This window comes from Trichechus manatus, unplaced genomic scaffold (assembly GCF_000243295.1).
Source record: "Trichechus manatus latirostris isolate Lorelei unplaced genomic scaffold, TriManLat1.0 scaffold00070, whole genome shotgun sequence".
NCBI lineage: Eukaryota > Metazoa > Chordata > Mammalia > Sirenia > Trichechidae > Trichechus > Trichechus manatus.
The window spans coordinates 10,538,434-10,559,548 of record NW_004444006.1 but is presented as its reverse complement, the minus strand read 5'-3'; the positions used below and the strand labels follow the sequence as shown (position 1 = coordinate 10,559,548).

At 41.1% G+C, this 21,115-nt stretch overlaps 2 protein-coding genes across 2 annotated transcripts; one reads left to right on the top strand and one right to left on the bottom strand.

The window, feature by feature from the left end:
• Window positions 1-5,087: 5,087 nt before the first annotated feature.
• LOC101355618 (nucleosome assembly protein 1-like 2) lies at window positions 5,088-6,269 on the bottom strand. The gene has a single exon (XM_012556599.2). The coding sequence runs from the start codon at window positions 6,267-6,269 to the stop codon at window positions 5,088-5,090; it is 1,182 nt and encodes a 393-aa protein (XP_012412053.2).
• Window positions 6,270-6,346: 77 nt separating this feature from the next.
• LOC101355363 (nucleosome assembly protein 1-like 2) lies at window positions 6,347-9,782 on the top strand. Its single transcript, XM_004380179.2, has 2 exons — window positions 6,347-6,422; window positions 8,386-9,782. Exons 1-2 carry the CDS (start codon window positions 6,347-6,349, stop codon window positions 9,780-9,782), a joined length of 1,473 nt encoding a protein of 490 aa, XP_004380236.2.
• The last annotated feature ends 11,333 nt before the right edge of the window (window positions 9,783-21,115 follow it).

Genomic DNA, 21,115 nt, shown 5'->3' with positions numbered 1-21,115 from the left:
TCAGCGAAAAAGAGGAAGACCCTCAATGAGATGGATTGACACAGTGGCTGCAACAATGGGCTCAAGCATAACAACAATTGTGAGCATGGTGCAGGACCGGGCAATGTTTTGTTCTATAGTACATAGAGTCGCTATTAGTCAGAACTGACTCGATGGCACCTAACAACAACAATAAAGGTTGTATATCCATACAGTGTAATATTATTTGACAACAAGAAGGAATGAAGTACTGATAACATGCTACAGCATGGATGAACCTTGAAAACATTAAGCTACGTGAAAGAAGCCATTAACAGAAGACCATATATTTTCTGATTCTATTTATATGAAATGTCCAGAATAGACAAATGAAAAAGAGATAGTATATTTGTGGTTGCCAGAGGCTAGCGTTTGGAGAATAGGGAGTAACTTCTAATGTGTATAGCCTTCTTTTTGGGGTTTTGAAAATGTTCTAAAATTAGATTGTAATGATGATTGCACCACTCTGTAAATATACTAAAAACAACTGAACTGTACAGTTTAAATGGGTGAATTATACGGTATGTGAAATATATCTCAAAAAAGCTTAAAAAAGAAGAGCAGGTCATAAAACAGATTTACATGTATAAAACTTTGCATTATATTTTGAAGAGGACATGCAAAAATGCTAAGTGGATGGGGCTTTGAGTTGTATAATTTGGGGACGACTTGAGTGTGATTTATGTGTGGGAATAAAGTTTGCATGGATACTTGAGTGACTGGAAAGGTGGACTCAGACACTGATGGCTAACAGTTCCCCAGTATTCATTTTCCCATATTTTCCTCAGTAAAATAACCATTAAGTTTTAGTAGGATAAATGACTATCCCGCTACAGACTGTTCCCAGCATTTCATTGAGCCTACCTGTGGTTATGGGGCTATGACAAAGCTGCTTGTCCTGGACTTCATCTTTTCCCCATTATCCTGGACCAAAACAAGGAAGTGAATGTGAGACAATTTCAATCATGTGGTGAGGATAACACCTTACCAAAGTGTGGACCCTGAACCAGCACCATCAACATCATCTAGGAATCTGTCAGAAATCCAAATTATCAGACCCCAACCCAGATCTACTGAATCAGAATCTGAGCGGGTAGGCCCAGCTATCTGTGTTTTTACAAGTCCTCTAGGTAATTCTGATGCATGCTCAAGTGTGAGAGTCACTGATCTAGGAAATGGATAAGCATCTATATAAAAAGGATTTAGGTACCCAAATGACCTTGTGGAACAGAGCCAGCCAGCCTCAGATCACTCATCTCTGATTTTGTATGTATGTGTGCGTGTGTGTAAGGGAAAAAAATTCTATATAATTTAGCGCATTGTTATTTAGAATCTCTTTTAGGCTGCAGCTTAGCCTATACTCTAATCAACTAACAAAACTGACAAATTTTTGACAAGATTGATAAAAGAGAACAAGTACAAATAAAAATATTAGGAATGGATAAGGTTCATCATTGCAGATACTGCCAAAAATAAACAAAAAATAACAGGGCATTATGAATATCATATACTAATAATTTGAAAACTTTGACTATTTAAATATATTTGATAAATTTCTAGAAAACTACAGCTCATCAAAAGTAACTCAATAAGAAAAAGAAAACCTAATTATACCCATAGTCACCAAAGAAATTAAATTATTATTTTAAATATAGTCTCTAAAAATTCAGGCCTAATCTGTTTTATTGGCAAATTTTACCAATTATTAAAGAAAAAAAATTCCAACCTAATTTAAATTCTTCCAAAGTATAGAAAAAGAGGGAACACTCCCCCAACTTCCCAAGGATAGCATAACCTTGATACTAAAATCTGACAAGGACAGTATAAAAAACAATATTAAAGGAATATTGAAGGCCAGTCTCACTCTTAAATAGAAATGTAACTATCATACATAAAATATTAGTAATCTAAACCCAGCAATGTATTTTTTATTTTGTTCTTTTCCAAATTTGAAAAACTGATTGATCATTTTAATTTTCTATTGCTTCTCACATATTCATCTTTTTAAAATTTCTTTCAACATATGAAGTATATTTATATTATGATTTATGTCTGATAATTCCAATGTCTGAAGCTTTTGTTCAATTCTGTGTTTTTTTTTTAACCCCAACAGGCTCTAGCTCATAGCTCTTGTTCCCTTGTTTTATCAGTTTTGGAACACTTTTTAGATGAATACATTTAAGCTTCAAATCCAGATGAAACCCAGCTTGTGAGAATTTTTTCCCCTCTTCTTAGCCAAAGGTTTGAGACAGGCAATTTTGCTTATAGTCCCCTGGAACGGGAGGAGAGGGACAGATTTATTTCCATTTCACCCTTACATTGATGTTGTACCTCTCTGTTGTTCCATTTGTGTGTGTGTGTGTTAGAGATGAGGGCATCCTATTAAATTCCCCACTTTGGGCAGGATCCAGGCTTACCTCCTGTTCCTAGAGCTTTGAAAACCAAAGCTCAAGTTCACCCTTAAGGTGAAAGCCAGCTTCTGTGCTCTACGTACCTCTCTGAATTCCCATTTTCATAACCTTGATGCTAAGGTATTGAAGACTGGAGAGGAGGCATTGGTGTATTTCTTGTATACTAAGATACAGATCTCCCTTTCTTGCCAGGGCATTTATGCATCTTAAAATATGGGTTTCATATTTTATCCATGACTGTTAGTTGTTTTCTTGAGAGTCAGTCTGACTATCTAGTCTGTTATACTACTCAAAACATAAGTGTTACCTATCTAAATATTTGTCAGTCTGACATATAAAAAAAGATTCATTGTTGTGTAAGATAGCAACGTTATTAATTATTACTACAAGTACAAATTCTCTCAGGTTTGAATTTCTTGCTTACTTTATGTGAATTACCTGTTCATGCCCTTTGTGTTTTCTGTTTGTGCTTTTAACTGATTCTTACATATTTGTAAAGACTTTAATTATTAAGGATAGTAACTTATTTTTGTTAATTAATATTTAAAATGTTTATCCATTTTGTCAAGCATCCTTTAAAAGAGTTGGACTAGGAACAGGAAGGTAAGATGGAATATTTGTCTTTGTGTGGGATACTGACAAAATAAGAAACAGAAAACTGTGGGCAAAAACTAGGATAATAACCTAAAGAAGAAAGCATAAAGTTTCTGTTATTACACTGATCTCCTAAGAAAAAATATGACTGAGGCTACAGGGAATGAATGTCGTGGAGCAGTCTCTCCTTATATATACCTCTAATCTAGGCTCAAATTGAAGAGAAAATCAAATTCTCATGACAGACATATGGCCTGGCCCAATAAACGAAATAGGAGGTTATATTGAGATCTAGACTGTTGTACCATGTGGTCCAACGCAGACTGCTATGGTAGGAGAATATATAAGACACTGCCTCTTACGTATTTTTACTAAAGACTCCAAAGTGCTGGTAGGAGCATACAGTTTTACAACACACCCAGGGGGCATCTTGGTAATATGTGTCAAAAATCTTGTAATGTGAAATTTAAAATTCCACATTCTTTAGACCAGCAATACTGCTGTCTCAACCACACCCTCCCAGCCTCCATCCCTATTCCCTTCCCTGTGACCCCAACCCCCAGTAGTCCATTAAGGTTAAATCTCTAGCCCCAGACATCATGGCAAATATATTTTAAACCTAAAACTAAACCTCCATATCTCTGATATAGCGAGGCTACTTCCTTCCTTAAGAGAACCCATCCTCTCATCTTCCAGCTTTGGATCTCAGTGTCTAAGCAAGTGAAAGGTAGAGCAAAGAGGAGGACTAATGCCTCCTCTCCAGTCTGAAGTGCTCCATAAACACGCTATTTTTTGCAAATGCCGTAACTGTGGTGGGAAATTACAACGACAGAGGCCTAAAAAATGTTACAAAACAGCCAGTGTCCCTAGCCCCTGATTCTACAACTCTTCACGGTATCTGGTCTCCAGCCCCTCACTGCTGGCAAATATACATCAAAAGTAGTAAAAGCTAATCTCTGACCTACAGATGCTACTTCCTTCTCTCTTACACACTGCCTTTAAGTATCCCTGTACTATTTTCTCTTCTCTCTGGATTCCTTAACATATTCACTCTCTTTCTGTCCCTCTTCCTTCCTGACATTCATTTCCCTCTTTTTCCTTCAGAGCCTGATACCTCTCCTTTCTATTCCCTACTTGTGTCAAAAGACTTTTCCCGACATTCCTTGTCCTCTACTCTGCTAGACTGGTATCATTCTCTACTCAGAGGTAATTTGGGCTTGTGCTAGGCTTTTAGAAAAAAATGTGGTATTTAAGAGTTGTATCAATGTTATTTTGCAATGAAGAAATACGGAAAAAAAGTTTCACTAAGGATGGAAGGTAATCAGTTTCCATGAAACATGGGAACATTCCAGAAAAGAAAATGCACATTTTAACCCCAGTTTGCAGAAGTAATGGTACAATTTATGACAAGCGTTAGGAAAGATGGTTTTAACCACACCTCACTGGTAAGCAATAATGCATCTAGGTTTCTGGATAGATCACTGTATCACATAAAATACAGGAACCTATAAACAAGCTAACAGTTACTAACATTGAATGTGGCTTTGCTGCAAAGGTCTATTCTTACGCTTAGCAGTTTCTCAAATTATAAGCCAAGTGTCTTTTATTTAGTATAACTTGCTGCATTTCTATAACAAAGAGAAGAAGGCACAGCTGGTGCAAGCAGAACAAAGACCATTGAGGGAGAGGGCTGGCTGAGGGGGACAATTCACTTTTTTTTTCCCCGAAAGGTGGGAAAAAAATCCCCAAACAAATATGTCTGTTTCCAGTTCTGGTAATTTTCCATAGCTGGAGACTAATAGCAACCTGACAAAAGCCATGGATTCACAATAGCAAGGCATTCACATGCTTAGAGAATTCACTGCCCTCTACATTTCTTGAAAAAGTTTACACCACTGGAGTGCTAGGTGAAATGAATTGTTACTTATATTTGAGCATCGTTTTATAGTGAGATGACTAGGAGGAGACGCACATTTTGAGACCGTAAGTAACTTATGGTTAAGTTTTGGTTGTTGTAAATGCAGGTTGTTAACCTGGGGGCCCCCACACACCAACCAGCCTGCTTCAGCGATCAATGTCTTCTGCCTGGCAGTCGGGGTCTTGGCCTTTAGCACCCTCAACTGCAGCCACCCAGTTCTCATGAGTGATTCTGTCATAAACCGGGTTATTACATTCCCTGATCATCCCCTCTTGCTCCGCCACAAGTGCTTCTCCTGTGAAGTATAACACTGCTCTTGGGATAACAAAGGTGCGCAAAGTGTGAGCGATGAAGACGTCTTCCTCATCCTCATTGGCATCCAGGCCCCACTGCAGAGCACTGAAGAAGTTGAAGAAGGACTCTCGGGGAAATTCCTGAGTTACAGTGCGCATCAGTCCCCAAAACCTGTGCCTCTGCTTCTTCAGGACTGTCTGCATAGTGACGTTCTTTCCCTCGTTCCAGTCTATCTTGCAGCCGATGCAATGCTCCACCGCAGATCCCCTAAAGGGGTGGGGGTCATAGTAATCAAGCTTAGACTTGAGCTTGTATGTTTTGGTCAACACCTCATTTGTGAAGTAGTCATTGGGTTCGAAGTGAAATTCCAGCGTGAAGGTGAGTGGCTCATCAGGTTTTGAGAACTTGACCTTCACGTCTCGCAGGAGCTTCAGAATGGGCTCGTCATATTTCTTAATCAGCGGAGTGACCTCCTCGACGTTCTTTAAAACCGTGAGCCAGAAATCGGGAATACCTGCAGGGTCCTCTTTCTCCCCGTCCACATTATGCTCCTCGATTCCTCCATACTCCCCAAACACCTCCTTGAAATCCGCAAAATCCTCCTTGAAATAGTCTTCCAAGTCCTCATACTCCGGATTTTCCTCCAGACAGTACATCTGAGCATCAGAGTCATCTGCCACCTCATTATAGCCATAGTCTGCGGCCTCGGACCTCACCTCGCACTCCTCTTTCGTGGGTTCGTACAGCGCATTGATGATCTGGCGTCTCTTTTCTAGTAAGGGCCCATAGATACCGGCAAATTTCCTCTCGATGGAATGAAATTCCCTCAGGTACTTGGCCTCTAGGCCGGCCGATTTGGCCTGAAGCTTTTTGAGAGCGTACACTCGGTATTTAACTGCCAGAGGCAGGCTCTCAATAAAGTCCGCGTCTAAGGAATACCCCATCAAAGCCTGCGGAGAGGCTGCGGTTGTCAGGGCGCCAAGTAATGGACCCAATTCACTGGCTGCGCTGTGTTCCCCCGGCTCATCCATCATTAGCTTTTCGGCAGGAAAAGACTCACCGAGGTGGAGGAGACGGCTGTGGTCTGGGCTGCAGAAACTGGCGGGGTCTAATGTGGAGGCGGTCGCGGCTGCAGATGCCGTGGGAGCTGGGCCGAGGTTGGGGAAGCAGCGGAGGGGCAGGCGGACGTAATATTGGAGCAGGCCTAAGGCTGCCGCAGGAGCAGCGGACTGAAGGACTTTCCCAATAGCTGCCGTGGCAAAACGAGGAGGTGCCGCAAGCAGATTGAGCGAATGACCCTCTAAACTCTTTTTTTTTTTTTTTTGCTTCAGAGCTCAACTTATTTGCTGAGTGGCTGTGATTGACAAACCCTCGTCCAATGAATGATTAGATCCATCACATTTCCAGCGCCACCCACCTTCCGGGCAGAAGCAGCTCCAAAATTTCTAGACAGGAGGGGTTTACCGAGGACCGTCTGATGGGGGAGGAGCAGATTGAAACTATTTGTATTCATTAAATTATTTAAATCTCTTAAATAGCAATAAATGATATTTTAAATCGTAATTTTGAAGACCATTTAATGAAATGGGGAGTTGCTCTTTATAGAATCCTAAGAGGGGGAAAAAAGATGGCTGTGAAAGGGTCAGTGCAATATAATGTCAGTTTTTAAAAATTTCTATCTGTCATTCGTGCACAGAAAATGGCATTAATGTTCTCAAAGTGAAGAGGTTGCTACTGGTTTCTCTTATCCTCTACAAGTGTCTTGTTTTCTAGAATTTTCTAAATTGAGCATATAATCTATTTATTATCATAAAACAACAGGGAATTTTCTAATTATAGACTAAAATAAACAAAAGAAAACAAGCAATGTATAAGTCATAACTATAAATAAAACTATGGGACTGACACATTAACTGGAAACTTGACTGAAATTTCACATACTATTTGAGCCTTCTGCCGCCTGTCTATTTTAAATGAAATGTGTTTTGCTCAAACACACACACACCATGGGCAGTGGTTAAATATTAGATATTACATTTACTGAGGGAAACAACATATTTTCTTTATATTCCACTTACATGCTCCTTGCTCCATCCTCAATACAACGCAGCTTGGAGACCTTCCAATTTACATGACTCCCTAACACGGGCATTTAGTCCAATGAGAAGACTAATTCCTTTTCCCCTTCCCCTCTGTAATAGTTTCCTAGGGTTGCTATAACAAAATACCACAAACTAGGTGACTTATGAGAACAGAAATTTATTGTCTCATAATTACGGAGGATAGAAGTCCAAATCAATTTGTGGGCCAGGCCATGCTCCCTCCAATGTCTCTAGGGAAATATCCTTTCTTGTCTTTCCCAGCTTCTTCTGGTAGCCCCCTAGGTCCCCCTTGGCTTGTAGATGTATCTTCACATGACTATTATTCTTCTTTCTCTCTGTGTCTCTTCTCCTCTGTTGTAAGGACATCACTCAGATTGGATTAGGATCCACCCTATGCCAAGCATGACCTCATGTTAATTGATATCGTCTTCAAAGACCCTATTTCCAAACTGACAGGTACTGGGGGTTAGGACTTCAACATGTCTTTTTAGGGGACACAATTCAATCCTTTTGCGTTTTCTGAAATTACAGCTGACGTCATAGACGGAAATTTAAGCTCTTTTGGAATTTTTAAACTGCAATATTTTTTAAACATGGATAAAAATAAAGCACAACTGTTACCAAATGTAATCAAAAAGATTCTTGAACAACACTCCACTGGTGGTCAACCTTACTAGATATGTTAATCGTATAGGAAGTCATGTTCCTGACCTCTAAAAACTCGCTTCACCTCAATTCTCTGCTCTTTTCCATCAAAGTAAGTTTTTCAGGCTTACTTAAAGACCTGCCTTAAAGTAGTTTCAATCTGCTCCTCCCCCATCAGACGGTCCTCGGTAAACCCCTCCTGTCTAGAAATTTTGGAGCTGCTTCTGCCCGGAAGGTGGGTGGCGCTGGAAATGTGATGGATCTAATCATTCATTGGACGAGGGTTTGTCAATCACAGCCACTCAGCAAATAAGTTGAGCTCTGAAGCAAAAAAAAAAAAAAAAGAGTTTAGAGGGTCATTCGCTCAATCTGCTTGCGGCACCTCCTCGTTTTGCCACGGCAGCTATTGGGAAAGTCCTTCAGTCCGCTGCTCCTGCGGCAGCCTTAGGCCTGCTCCAATATTACGTCCGCCTGCCCCTCCGCTGCTTCCCCAACCTCGGCCCAGCTCCCACGGCATCTGCAGCCGCGACCGCCTCCACATTAGACCCCGCCAGTTTCTGCAGCCCAGACCACAGCCGTCTCCTCCACCTCGGTGAGTCTTTTCCTGCCGAAAAGCTAATGATGGATGAGCCGGGGGAACACAGCGCAGCCAGTGAATTGGGTCCATTACTTGGCGCCCTGACAACCGCAGCCTCTCCGCAGGCTTTGATGGGGTATTCCTTAGACGCGGACTTTATTGAGAGCCTGCCTCTGGCAGTTAAATACCGAGTGTACGCTCTCAAAAAGCTTCAGGCCAAATCGGCCGGCCTAGAGGCCAAGTACCTGAGGGAATTTCATTCCATCGAGAGGAAATTTGCCGGTATCTATGGGCCCTTACTAGAAAAGAGACGCCAGATCATCAATGCGCTGTACGAACCCACGAAAGAGGAGTGCGAGGTGAGGTCCGAGGCCGCAGACTATGGCTATAATGAGGTGGCAGATGACTCTGATGCTCAGATGTACTGTCTGGAGGAAAATCCGGAGTATGAGGACTTGGAAGACTATTTCAAGGAGGATTTTGCGGATTTCAAGGAGGTGTTTGGGGAGTATGGAGGAATCGAGGAGCATAATGTGGACGGGGAGAAAGAGGACCCTGCAGGTATTCCCGATTTCTGGCTCACGGTTTTAAAGAACGTCGAGGAGGTCACTCCGCTGATTAAGAAATATGACGAGCCCATTCTGAAGCTCCTGCGAGACGTGAAGGTCAAGTTCTCAAAACCTGATGAGCCACTCACCTTCACGCTGGAATTTCACTTCGAACCCAATGACTACTTCACAAATGAGGTGTTGACCAAAACATACAAGCTCAAGTCTAAGCTTGATTACTATGACCCCCACCCCTTTAGGGGATCTGCGGTGGAGCATTGCATCGGCTGCAAGATAGACTGGAACGAGGGAAAGAACGTCACTATGCAGACAGTCCTGAAGAAGCAGAGGCACAGGTTTTGGGGACTGATGCGCACTGTAACTCAGGAATTTCCCCGAGAGTCCTTCTTCAACTTCTTCAGTGCTCTGCAGTGGGGCCTGGATGCCAATGAGGATGAGGAAGACGTCTTCATCGCTCACACTTTGCGCACCTTTGTTATCCCAAGAGCAGTGTTATACTTCACAGGAGAAGCACTTGTGGCGGAGCAAGAGGGGATGATCAGGGAATGTAATAACCCGGTTTATGACAGAATCACTCATGAGAACTGGGTGGCTGCAGTTGAGGGTGCTAAAGGCCAAGACCCCGACTGCCAGGCAGAAGACATTGATCGCTGAAGCAGGCTGGTTGGTGTGTGGGGGCCCCCAGGTTAACAACCTGCATTTACAACAACCAAAACTTAACCATAAGTTACTTACGGTCTCAAAATGTGCGTCTCCTCCTAGTCATCTCACTATAAAACGATGCTCAAATATAAGTAACAATTCATTTCACCTAGCACTCCAGTGGTGTAAACTTTTTCAAGAAATGTAGAGGGCAGTGAATTCTCTAAGCATGTGAATGCCTTGCTATTGTGAATCCATGGCTTTTGTCAGGTTGCTATTAGTCTCCAGCTATGGAAAATTACCAGAACTGGAAACAGACATATTTGTTTGGGGATTTTTTTCCCACCTTTCGGGGAAAAAAAAAGTGAATTGTCCCCCTCAGCCAGCCCTCTCCCTCAATGGTCTTTGTTCTGCTTGCACCAGCTGTGCCTTCTTCTCTTTGTTATAGAAATGCAGCAAGTTATACTAAATAAAAGACACTTGGCTTATAATTTGAGAAACTGCTAAGCGTAAGAATAGACCTTTGCAGCAAAGCCACATTCAATGTTAGTAACTGTTAGCTTGTTTATAGGTTCCTGTATTTTATGTGATACAGTGATCTATCCAGAAACCTAGATGCATTATTGCTTACCAGTGAGGTGTGGTTAAAACCATCTTTCCTAACGCTTGTCATAAATTGTACCATTACTTCTGCAAACTGGGGTTAAAATGTGCATTTTCTTTTCTGGAATGTTCCCATGTTTCATGGAAACTGATTACCTTCCATCCTTAGTGAAACTTTTTTTCCGTATTTCTTCATTGCAAAATAACATTGATACAACTCTTAAATACTGTGTTCCTTTTGAACGTATGGGAAAGAATAGTATTGCCTTGACCCTTCAATTGTCAGGTGAAAGATTTTTTTGGTGGGTGTCTGTAGGGCAAAGTATCCATTGAGCATAGTATCTACTGTGCCTAGGTCTCATGATACATTTTTTATTCCACAACTGTTTTAATATTTTTAATCTCAAAAACTGAATATAATAATAACAAATACATTGTAATAACTCCAACCTTGATGATATTTGTTATATAATTGAATAACAGTTAGGTAATTGAAAGTTTTAATGATGTTTATAATATGGTATAAAATAGTATGTATGAATGCATGTATGTGTGTGTGTGTATGTATGTTGTTGAAGAAGGAGTCTAGTAAGGCAAAGCTGCCTAGGGTCCATGATAATCTTAATGAGGTCCAGGGTCTCAGCATTAGAAAGAGGTTAAGGAAAGTGGACTGGGAGTTGTGGATAGGAATGGGGATGTGACAGATGGAGTGAATATGGGAAAAGGGAGCAAACAGAAGTGAAGTCATGAGAGGAGAAGGGAATTACAGTCCTAGAGGGGAGAGGAAATAGTCTGACTGGCTAGAGGGGATAAGGTTATTAAGAAAGCATGAGAGGGAGGGGTTAGGACCTGGCCAGGGTGAAATTGGGTGGGCTTAGTGAGGGAGAAGGAGAAAGGCCAGGGGAAGGAGAAGAGAGGGTGAGGAGGTTGGTGAGAGGTCTGGAGGGCAGAGAAGCAGGGGGTGATAAGGTGAGCCTTATTAGAAATGGAAGAGCATTCCTTGATTAGAGGTTGTGGAAGTTTAGGTTTTAGGTTTTAATATATTTACCAAAACATCAGGTTTCTGTTGTCTAGGAGGAGGAACCAGAAGAAAGACTAGAGGAAGATTGGCCTATTGTAAGTAAGCTGTCTTCATATTGTTTCTTTGCCAAAATACATATATTCATAAGTTAATTCATCATTCTTTTATTCAACAACCACATTGTATTGCACTCTTTCTATGTGCCAGACTCTCTTCTAATCACTTTACAAATATTAAGTTCTGTAATACATGGTTTATAACAGAAAAATTTTCTTCTTTTTATAAAAGTAATAAATGCGGGAGGGGAGGATGGGCAGGGCAGAATTAGTTATGTTACCAGCTAATACTCTCCCTCCCAATCCCCACTTTAACTGCAAGCAAGCATACAATTTTGCATCCTGCTTCTTAAAAAAAAACAAAACTTACCATTAGAGTATTATTGTTATTCTGTATTAATAAATTTTAAAAACATAATTGTTAATGATCATGTAGTATTCTAATGCATGTGGTATTCTAATGATTTAACTATTATTTTAATCTTGGTTATTGGATTCTAATTTACTTTATGGAGTAAGCAAATGTTCTACTGTTAATCATTTAATAATTTTTTCATAATATTTTATTGTGTTTTGGTGAAAATTTACACAGCAAATTAAGTTCACATTTAACAATTTCTGTACACATTTTTCAGTGACATTTGTTACGTTTTTCACAATGTGTCAACATTCTTTTTATTTCCTTTCTGGTTGTTCCATTTCCATTAATCTAGCTTTCCTCTCCCCCCTCCCCCCGCCCCCGCCCCTTGTGTTCTCATCTTTGCTTTAGGGTAAATGTTGACTGTTTGGTCTCATATAGGTTATTGTATTTTTTAATAAAAGAGCTCAGTACTCACTACTAATATTGTTTATGATCCAATCTGTTATTTAGCTAAAAGGTGACCTCAGGAAGTGGTTTCAGTTCCAAGTTTAAAGGATATCTCAGGGCAACAGTCTCAGGGATTCCTCTCGTCTCTATTAATCCAGTCAGTCTGGCTTTTTTTAAGAATTTGAGTTTCGTTCTATGTTTTTCTCCCATTCTATCTAGGACCATCTACTGTGTCCCTGGTCAGAATGGTTGGCAGTGGTAGCCAGAAACCATCTGGTTATTCTGGTCTCAAGATAGATGAGGATGTGGTTAGTGTGGGCTATTAGACCTGTAGAGTAGGTTCTTCTTTAAGTCTTTGGTTTCCTTCTTTCTCTTTTGCTCCAGACAAGTAGAGACCAATAGTTATATCTTAGAAGGCTGCTTGCAAGCTTTTAAGATCCCAGATGCTACTCACCAAACTACGACGTAGAACATAAACTTCATCAATTGCGTTGTGACAATTGACCAAGTTGTCCCACGAGACTATGGTGCTGAGCCTTCAAACCCAGTAAACTAATCCCATGAGGTATGTGGTTATGTCTAGGATGTCTCCATAACTGTGCCTTCTATGTGCTTTATTACATATATGAATACATATGCAGCCCACAGAAACATATATACATATGCCTACAGATACACCTATACATACACGTGCATATACTCACATCTGCCTTCCTATACACATATATGCATGCATATCGATCTATGTAACCACATACATTTTTTTGGTTACTATTGCTGTTGTTGCAAAATTGTATATGTTACAGCATTTACTAAAAATGTCCCTTATTCTTGTGCATTTCTTAGTGTCATCATTTACTCGGTCAAGTTGTGCAGACTTCACCAGCCTTCAGTACTGACTTTCCGATTACCAAAAATAACAAATGCCTACTACCTAGAAAGTGATTTCCCCTCCTTTCCCCTCCCATCCCTCGTAACCACCAAAGAATGTTGCTTTCTGTATGTATACCTAGTCTCATCTTTTTATAAAAGTGACATCATACAATATTTGTCCTTTTGCGATTGATTTATTTCACTAAGCTTAATGTCCTCCATATCCATCTTTGTTATGTTTCGCGAACTCATCATTATTCTTTATAGCTGCATAGTATTCCATTTTATGTATGTACCACAATTTGTTTATCCATTTATCTGTTGATGGGCACTTAGTTTGTTTCCATCTTTTTGCTATTGTGAATAATGCTGCAATGAACATAGGTGTGCATATGTCTATTCAGTTCACTGCTATTAGTTCTTTAGGGTATATACCTAGGAGTGGGATAGCTGGATCATAATGTATCTCTATTTCTAGCTTTTTGAGGAGGTGCCATACTGTTTTCCATTGTGGTTGCATCATTTTACAATCCCACTAGCAGTGGTTAAGGGTTCCAGTCTCCCCACAATGTCACCAGCATTTGTTCTTTTCTTTTTTTTTGGATCGGTGTCATTTTTGCAGGGGTGAAATGGTATCTCATTGTAGTTTTGATTTGCATCCTGTAATGGCTAATGATTGCAAGCATCTTTTCATATTTTTTTTTGGTTGCTTGAATGTCCTCTTTGGTGAAGTGTCTGCTCATGTCCTTTGACCATTTTTTAATTGGATTGCTTGTCTTTTTGTTGTGGAATTGTTGATGTTTTCTGTATATTTTAGAGATTCGGCCCCTATAAGATATGTTGTTTCCAAAGATTTCTTCCCTGTCTGTAGGGTCTGTTTTTACTCTTTTGATAAAGTCTTTTGATGAGCATAAGTATTTAATTTTTAGGAGGTCCCAATTATCTAATTTGTCTTCTGTTATTTTTGCATTAGTAACTGTATTTGATAATCAACTTCTAAAGAAAATTAGGTCCCATAGTTTTGTCCTTACGTTATCCTCAGGAACTTTATAGTTTTAGCTTTAACATTTAGGGCTTGATCCATTTTGAGTAGTTTTTGTGTATAGTGTGAGGTATGGATCCTGTTTCATTTTTTTGCAAATGGATATCCAGTTTTGCCAGCACCATTTGTTAAAGAGACTGTTTATTCCCCGTTGAATGGATTTTGACCTCTTGTCAAAAATTAGCTGCCCCTAGATGGACTGATTTACTTCTGGGTTCTCAATTCTATTCTATCGGTCTATGTGTCTGTCTTTGAACCAGTACAAGGCTGTTTTAATTACCGTGGCTGTATAGGATATTTTGAGATCAGGAAGGGTGAGGCATCCTACTTTGTTCTTCTTCACTATTGCTTTGGTTATTTGGGGCCTCTTTACTTCCCATATAAAGTTGGTGATTAGTTTTTCCATTTCAGTAAAGAAGATGTTGGAATTTAGATTGGGATTGCATTGTATCTCTAGACTGCTTTGTGTAGTATTGACATTTTCACAGTTTTAAGTCTTCCAGACCGTGTGCATGGAAAGTTATTCCATTTATTTAGGTCTCTTTTAGTTTCTTGCTGTAGGATTTTATAGTTTTCTTTGTATGAGTCTTCTACATCTCTGGTTACATTTATTCCTAGGTAATTTATCATTTGGGGGCCATTGTTTTCTTGATTTCCTTTTCTGAGTTCTCCTTGTTAGTGTAAAGGAACCCAACTGATTTTTGTGCATTGATCTTGTGTCTTGCCACTTTGATGACTCTTTCTATTAGATCTAGTAACTTATTTTGTGGAATCTCTGAGATTTCCTATGTATAGAGTCATGTCTTCTGAGAGTAGAGACAGTTTTACCTCTTCCTTTACAATTTGGATACCATTTATTTCCTTTTCTTGCTTTATTGCTCTGGCTAGTACTTTCAGTACAATATTGAATAAGAGTGGTGACAGTGTGCATTTTTGTCTCATTCCCATTCTCAAGGGGAAGATTCTCAGTCTTTCTCCATTGAGAATAATGTTGACCTGTGGTTTAGTATAAAATCAAAAACCAAACCCATTGCCATCTAGTTGATTCCAACTCATAGTGACTGCGGTATGATGAATTAGTTAGTATGGCCTTTCTCACCATGGTTTTGTAACTCCCACCCAGGTGATTGGGTGGGGCTGTACAAATAAGATAATTGTGACCTACCAAGGGGATTGGTCAGTTTTGCCTTAAAAAAGAGCCAATTCCATAACAGCACAATTGGAAGAGCGTAGTCAATGTCACTGAACTGTGTATGTAGAAATTTTTGAAACGGTGTATCTTTGGTTATGTGTATTTTCACCAAAAAAAAAAAAAAAAAGGTTGAGAAGTTAGAAAGTTAATATGTTGTGGGGTTGTTAACCAATGTCATAAAACAACATGTGTATTACTGTTTCATGAGAAACTATTTGTTCTGTAAGCCTTCACCTGAAGTACAATAATATATATATATATATATATAAGAGATTATTGCCAAGAAAAAAAAAAGAGCCAATTCCAGAGCAGAAAGAAGAGCCTACCACCACCAAGGAAAGACAGACCAGCAGCAGAGACTGGCCACTAGCAGAGAAAGGCAGCAGAGACTGGCAGCTGAGACCCACAGGAGAGACTCACAGCAGATACCCTCAGGAGAGACCCACAGGAGATGGTGCAGTGGGCCTCCTGGCCCACAGAGCAAGAAAGCTGAGTGCCTTTGGTCAGACTGAGGGCCAGGGAGAAGCCTACACCTGACCCACAAATCTGGGACTTGCCAGCCTCCACAACCACCTGAGCCATTTCATTTATATGGTTCATGAGGTCTGTGAGACATTGCAGTGAATTAGGGAACCCAAAGATGGGAAGGAGAGTACTGAGGGGAGAGGGAGTAGTTGATGTTAGAGATGATGGAGTGCTACAACAGCTTGGAAAAGTTGTACATTTGGGAAATCTTTGACCTCCGCCTCATAGCAACCAGCTTTGTGCTGATCTTTATAAAAGAAATTATTCATTTAGTTGGTGTCAGAATGGTGGGTTCACTGAAACAGCCCAGACTCACTGGAATATGTGGCTTTGGAAAAAAGGGGATAAGTGGAAGAATGAGAAAACTTTGGCTTCTGGATAGGATTAAAAAAACACCTGTGGATTGAAGCATCTGTTATGGTGCAATCAATTTTCCAAGGCAAAAGCTATTCATGGGATTTAGGAAGAGTGGCTCTAACTCCTGAGGAATTGGCTAATTGGATGCATATGGAAATACAGAGTGATAAAGAAAGGGCCAGACATAAAATTCCTTGGTTTCTGTTATCCAAAAGAATGTAGGGGCTAATTTTAGTACTGAACCAAGCCCAGATCCGGTCTAGTCAGAGGTACGACGGCTAGTCTCAGGGCTGACCTGGAAAGGAAAAATCAGGTTGCAACAATAGGCAGTTCCTCCACAACCACTGGCAACCAAGAAGGTAGTCTGGGAGGGAAATGGGCAAAACCAAGAAACTATAGAAAACAGGGTGTATAGTGTAAAGGAGTTGCTTCAATTTGTAGATCAGTATCATAAGCTTCCTTAGGAACCATTACTAAAATGGGTAGTGAAAGTGACTAATTACGGGCAGTGTCTTTAGTTTTGAATGCTACAGAATGGAGGAGTATGTTTGGGTTGATGCAAGACCCACAGCTCACTATGGAACAGTCACAAATGATGATACAAGATCCATTTATACAGCAGGTTAACCCACAGGGGACAGCCAATCTGGTGGACTGGATAAAATCTGCAGTGAGATTTGTTTACCCTGAGAAGGGAAACTGCCCCTTTCACCTTCTAAATACCCAATGGAACACTACAGAGGAAACAGCTGATGTGCTGCTTATGCAAGCCATGCTGAAATGGCTTTATGTTGATCATGACACTCATCTAATGAGTATGTCCCTTACACAGGTCATGGTAGATACAGTAATTAAGGGAGCCCTTTCTACATGAGCACCCCATGTAACCTTGCCACTGCAAAACAAAGCAGCAATCCGAGAAGTTTTGTCAGATCTGTTGGCACAGCTTCCCCACATAGGTCTTACAGATGCAAAAAACGTAAGGGTGATTCATAGGAGAATGGGAAGAGGCAATGGGGAAAGAACTTACCCCAGCAGGACAGAGATTTTTAGATGGTTACTAAGAAATGGGATGAATATAGTGGACATTGATTGAGTTGAGATAAAGGTTCCAAGACAGAACTACAGGAGATTGTGTGGACCAGTGGAAATTCCTGCTGGTCCCCCAGTGATGAAGAGGCCTAAATAAGACTGTCCTATTCACCCTAGCTGGGAGATATTTAATGATGGGAATTCCCACCTGGGACCATTTGAAGCAAAGTCTCAGCTAGTTGATCAAGATAAGGATTGACGAGGGGGCCAGGGTCTTCTGGTCCGGCCTCCAAGAGGAGACCCAAGGCCATATGCACACGTGTGGGTGAAATGGCCCACAGGTGGGGAAAAGATTTTTTGGGTCTCTGAGACACAGGAGCTCAATGTACTGTAATCCTAAAACCTGTCAATAAAATCTTGAAGGGGCCTAAGGTTAAACTGGGAGGATATGGGGATGCAACTGTTGATGGGACTAGGATGAAAGTTTGGATGAGAATTGGAAGATTTAAACAGAACTTGTATGAAGTAGTTGCATCTCCCTTACCTGAATGCATTATTGGTATGGATATTATGTCTAATTGGGGAACACTCCCTCTACCTGATATTGTAAAACTGAAGGTGTATAAGTCTGCTATTAGGCCAGTACTGATTGGACACACTAAATGGGAACCATTAGAATTGTCCGAAACCACTCAGGTTGTTAATCTGAAACAGTGTAGGATACCTGGTGGACAAAAAGAGATTACTGCCTTGATTAAAGACATGCTAAAGGCTGGAGTATTGGTGCTAACAAATTCTCTGTATAACAGCCCTGTATGGCCCATGAAAAAGGCAGATGGCTCATGGAGGCTGACAGTAGACTATTGAGGTCTAAATAAAGTAGTGCCACCTGTGGCTTCAGCTGTTCCAGACATGGTATCCACGGTGTGGGAAATACAGCAGGCTAATGGAGACTAGTACTCAGTGACTGATCTTGCAAATGCATTTTTCTCCATGCCAATCTCAGAAAAGAGCCAGCTGCATTTGCTTTCACATGGGAAGGATCTCGACTTACTGTCACTACATTACCACAGGGTTACTTGAATTCACCAGCTTACTGTCATAGTTTGTTTAGAAGAGACTTGGACTTGGTGCAGATCTCAAGTGTAATGATACCTTACGTTGAGGATATTATGTTAACAACAAACATGGAGGAACAGGCTGGGGCAGATTTGAATACAGTAGTGGCCCACATGACCAACAGAGGCTGGTTAATAAATCCAGCAAAAATCCAGGCCCTGCCCAAATGGTGAAATTCTTGGGAATAACTTGGGCAGTTGCCACCTGTGACATTCTGCAGGCAACTAAGAATAAGTTGTTGTCGCTACCTACCCCCAAGACTAAGCAGGAGGCCCAATGCTTGGTTAGTTTATTTGGATTTTGGAGAACACATATTCCACATCTGGGAATATTGCTGGCCCACATCCATAAAACCACTCAGAAGAAAACTGCATTTAAATGGGGGCCAGAGCAACAGCAGGCTATGTCTGAATTTAAAAAAGTGGTTTCACTTTCCCTGCTTTCAGGCCCTTATGATCTATATTCAGACATGATTTTGGTGACGTGCTTATGCAGACTGGAGCTTATGGCAAAAACCTGAGAATGCTGCTATACAGTGACTGGTGGGATTCTGGACTAGAAAGTTTCCAGATGCTGCAGCATGATACAGACCATTTGAAAAGAAATTACTCGCCTGCTATTGGGCATTGATTGAGACTGCCTCAATGACAGAAGGACATAAAATCATCATGAGACCTGAAATACCTATAATGTCTTGGGTGATGTCAAAGAAACACTCTAATAAGGAAGCCAGTGTCCAAAATATTTCCATAATAAAATGGAAATGGTTCTTACAAGAACAAGCTGTTGGAGGAATGCAGGTAGGCACCCACCTTATCCACGAACAGGTAGCCTTTTTTCCCATAGTTCCTACCCTGGAACCACCTGAGAAGCTGCCAGAGCCCACTGCTACATGGACAGTGCCCTATGGACAACTTTCTGCTGACCAGTAGAAGGCTGCTTGGTTCACGGATGGCAGTTCCAGGGTACATGGACAACATGTGATGTGGAAAGCTGCTGCATTAAGACCAGCAGATGGAAAGACTCTGATTGAAGAAGGTAAGAACAGGTCAGCTCAATGGGCTGAACTGCATGCTGTCTTCCTAGCCATGATGGAAGAATTGTATAATGGTAAGATCCCATATGTTTGGATTTTAACCGATTCTTGGGCAGTGGCCAATGGCCTGGAAAATGGGCAATGGAAAATTGGACTATTAAGGGAACACCTGTGTGGGGCATGAACCTATGGAAAGTACTCTGAGAACTTAGAGGGCACATCAAAGTAGGACATGTTGATGCCAATCAGAAAAAAAAAAAAAAAAAAAACCCTTCCTGGATCGGAAGGCAATTGGAATCAGCAAGCGGACCTGTTGGTATGCTCACTTGAGGTGGCCAACTGGGTCCAAGAAATGAGCGGACATGGGGGTACTGCAGCAATGCAGAGATGGGCTGAATCTAGACACATTCCCCTTGCACCCTCTGAGGCACGAAATGCCAATAAGGACTGCTCTGTCTGCCAGCAAGAAAGACAGGTTGCAGATGGCTATTGTGCAGATTACCCGAGGGCGAAGGCCCTGCACATAGCTGGCAAGTTGATTATATTGAGCAAATGACGCCTGTGGCAGCAGGTGGCTACAAATGGGTCCTCACAGGAATAGATACCCACTCTGGACTGGACTTTGTATATCCCGTGACAGATGCAAATGCCAACAATACCATTACGGGATTGGAACAAAAGATGCTGTACTAATTTGGGCCACTGAGTTATATTTCATTAGACCAAGGAACACACTTTACAGTCCACAGGGTGCAGCAATGGGCCAATAAACATTGTATTAAATGGACATACCATGTTGCATAACCACCCTCAGAGTAACAGTTTGATAGAGAATTGGAATGGGCAATGGAAACATTTGTTGTCTTAAACAGAGGAAGATCAAGGCATGAAGGGATGGCTCACATGCCTTCACGAGTGTGTGCTTACACTCAACATGAGGGGAACAACATCAGCATCATCACTGGACAATTCCTACACTTCTCTGGGGGACTTGGGGTAGACAGGGTGGAGGAGGATGCTGGTGCCACCTTACAGTTCTTCCCCACATCACCTAAAATTGCTTTTTTCCTGTCAATGTTTCGGTTCCAGGAACAGGGATGCAGCTGCAGGTGCCAGAAGCAGAGGTGATACTTAAGCAAGAGACTGTAACTATAGCCCTGAACATGTATGCCAGAATTCCCAAGGGCCGTATGGGATGGATTATACCTTCCCCCATCTTGCAAAATTGGGGTTGACAGTGAATACTGCCATATTGCCTAGTGGGCAAGATAGCCCACTAGTGATGTACCTATGTAACCCTACCTAACATGAATGGGAGTGGACTGAGGGGGAAGCACTTGCTAGACTGGTCTTCCTACCAGCAATCTGGGCTAGCACAGCAGTTCAACCTGATGTTCCTTCTCAAGGTGGAAAAGTCTGGATAAAAATAAATGACAAATAAAAGGAAAGAGAAATAATAGCCGAAAGTAAAGGAATGAATAAATGAGTTATACAGTGGGGGAAACCTAACATTATGGTGATAACTCAAGCGAGACTCAGAGCAAGGGAATAATCTTCTCTCAGTTGAATTTTGTCGGAGGCCAGAAAGGGGGAAGATGAAATGACTTTTGGAGAACCTGATCAGATCAAATGGAAGGCTGCAGCAGACTTGAATGGCTGATACCTGAGTAAACTCACCCTT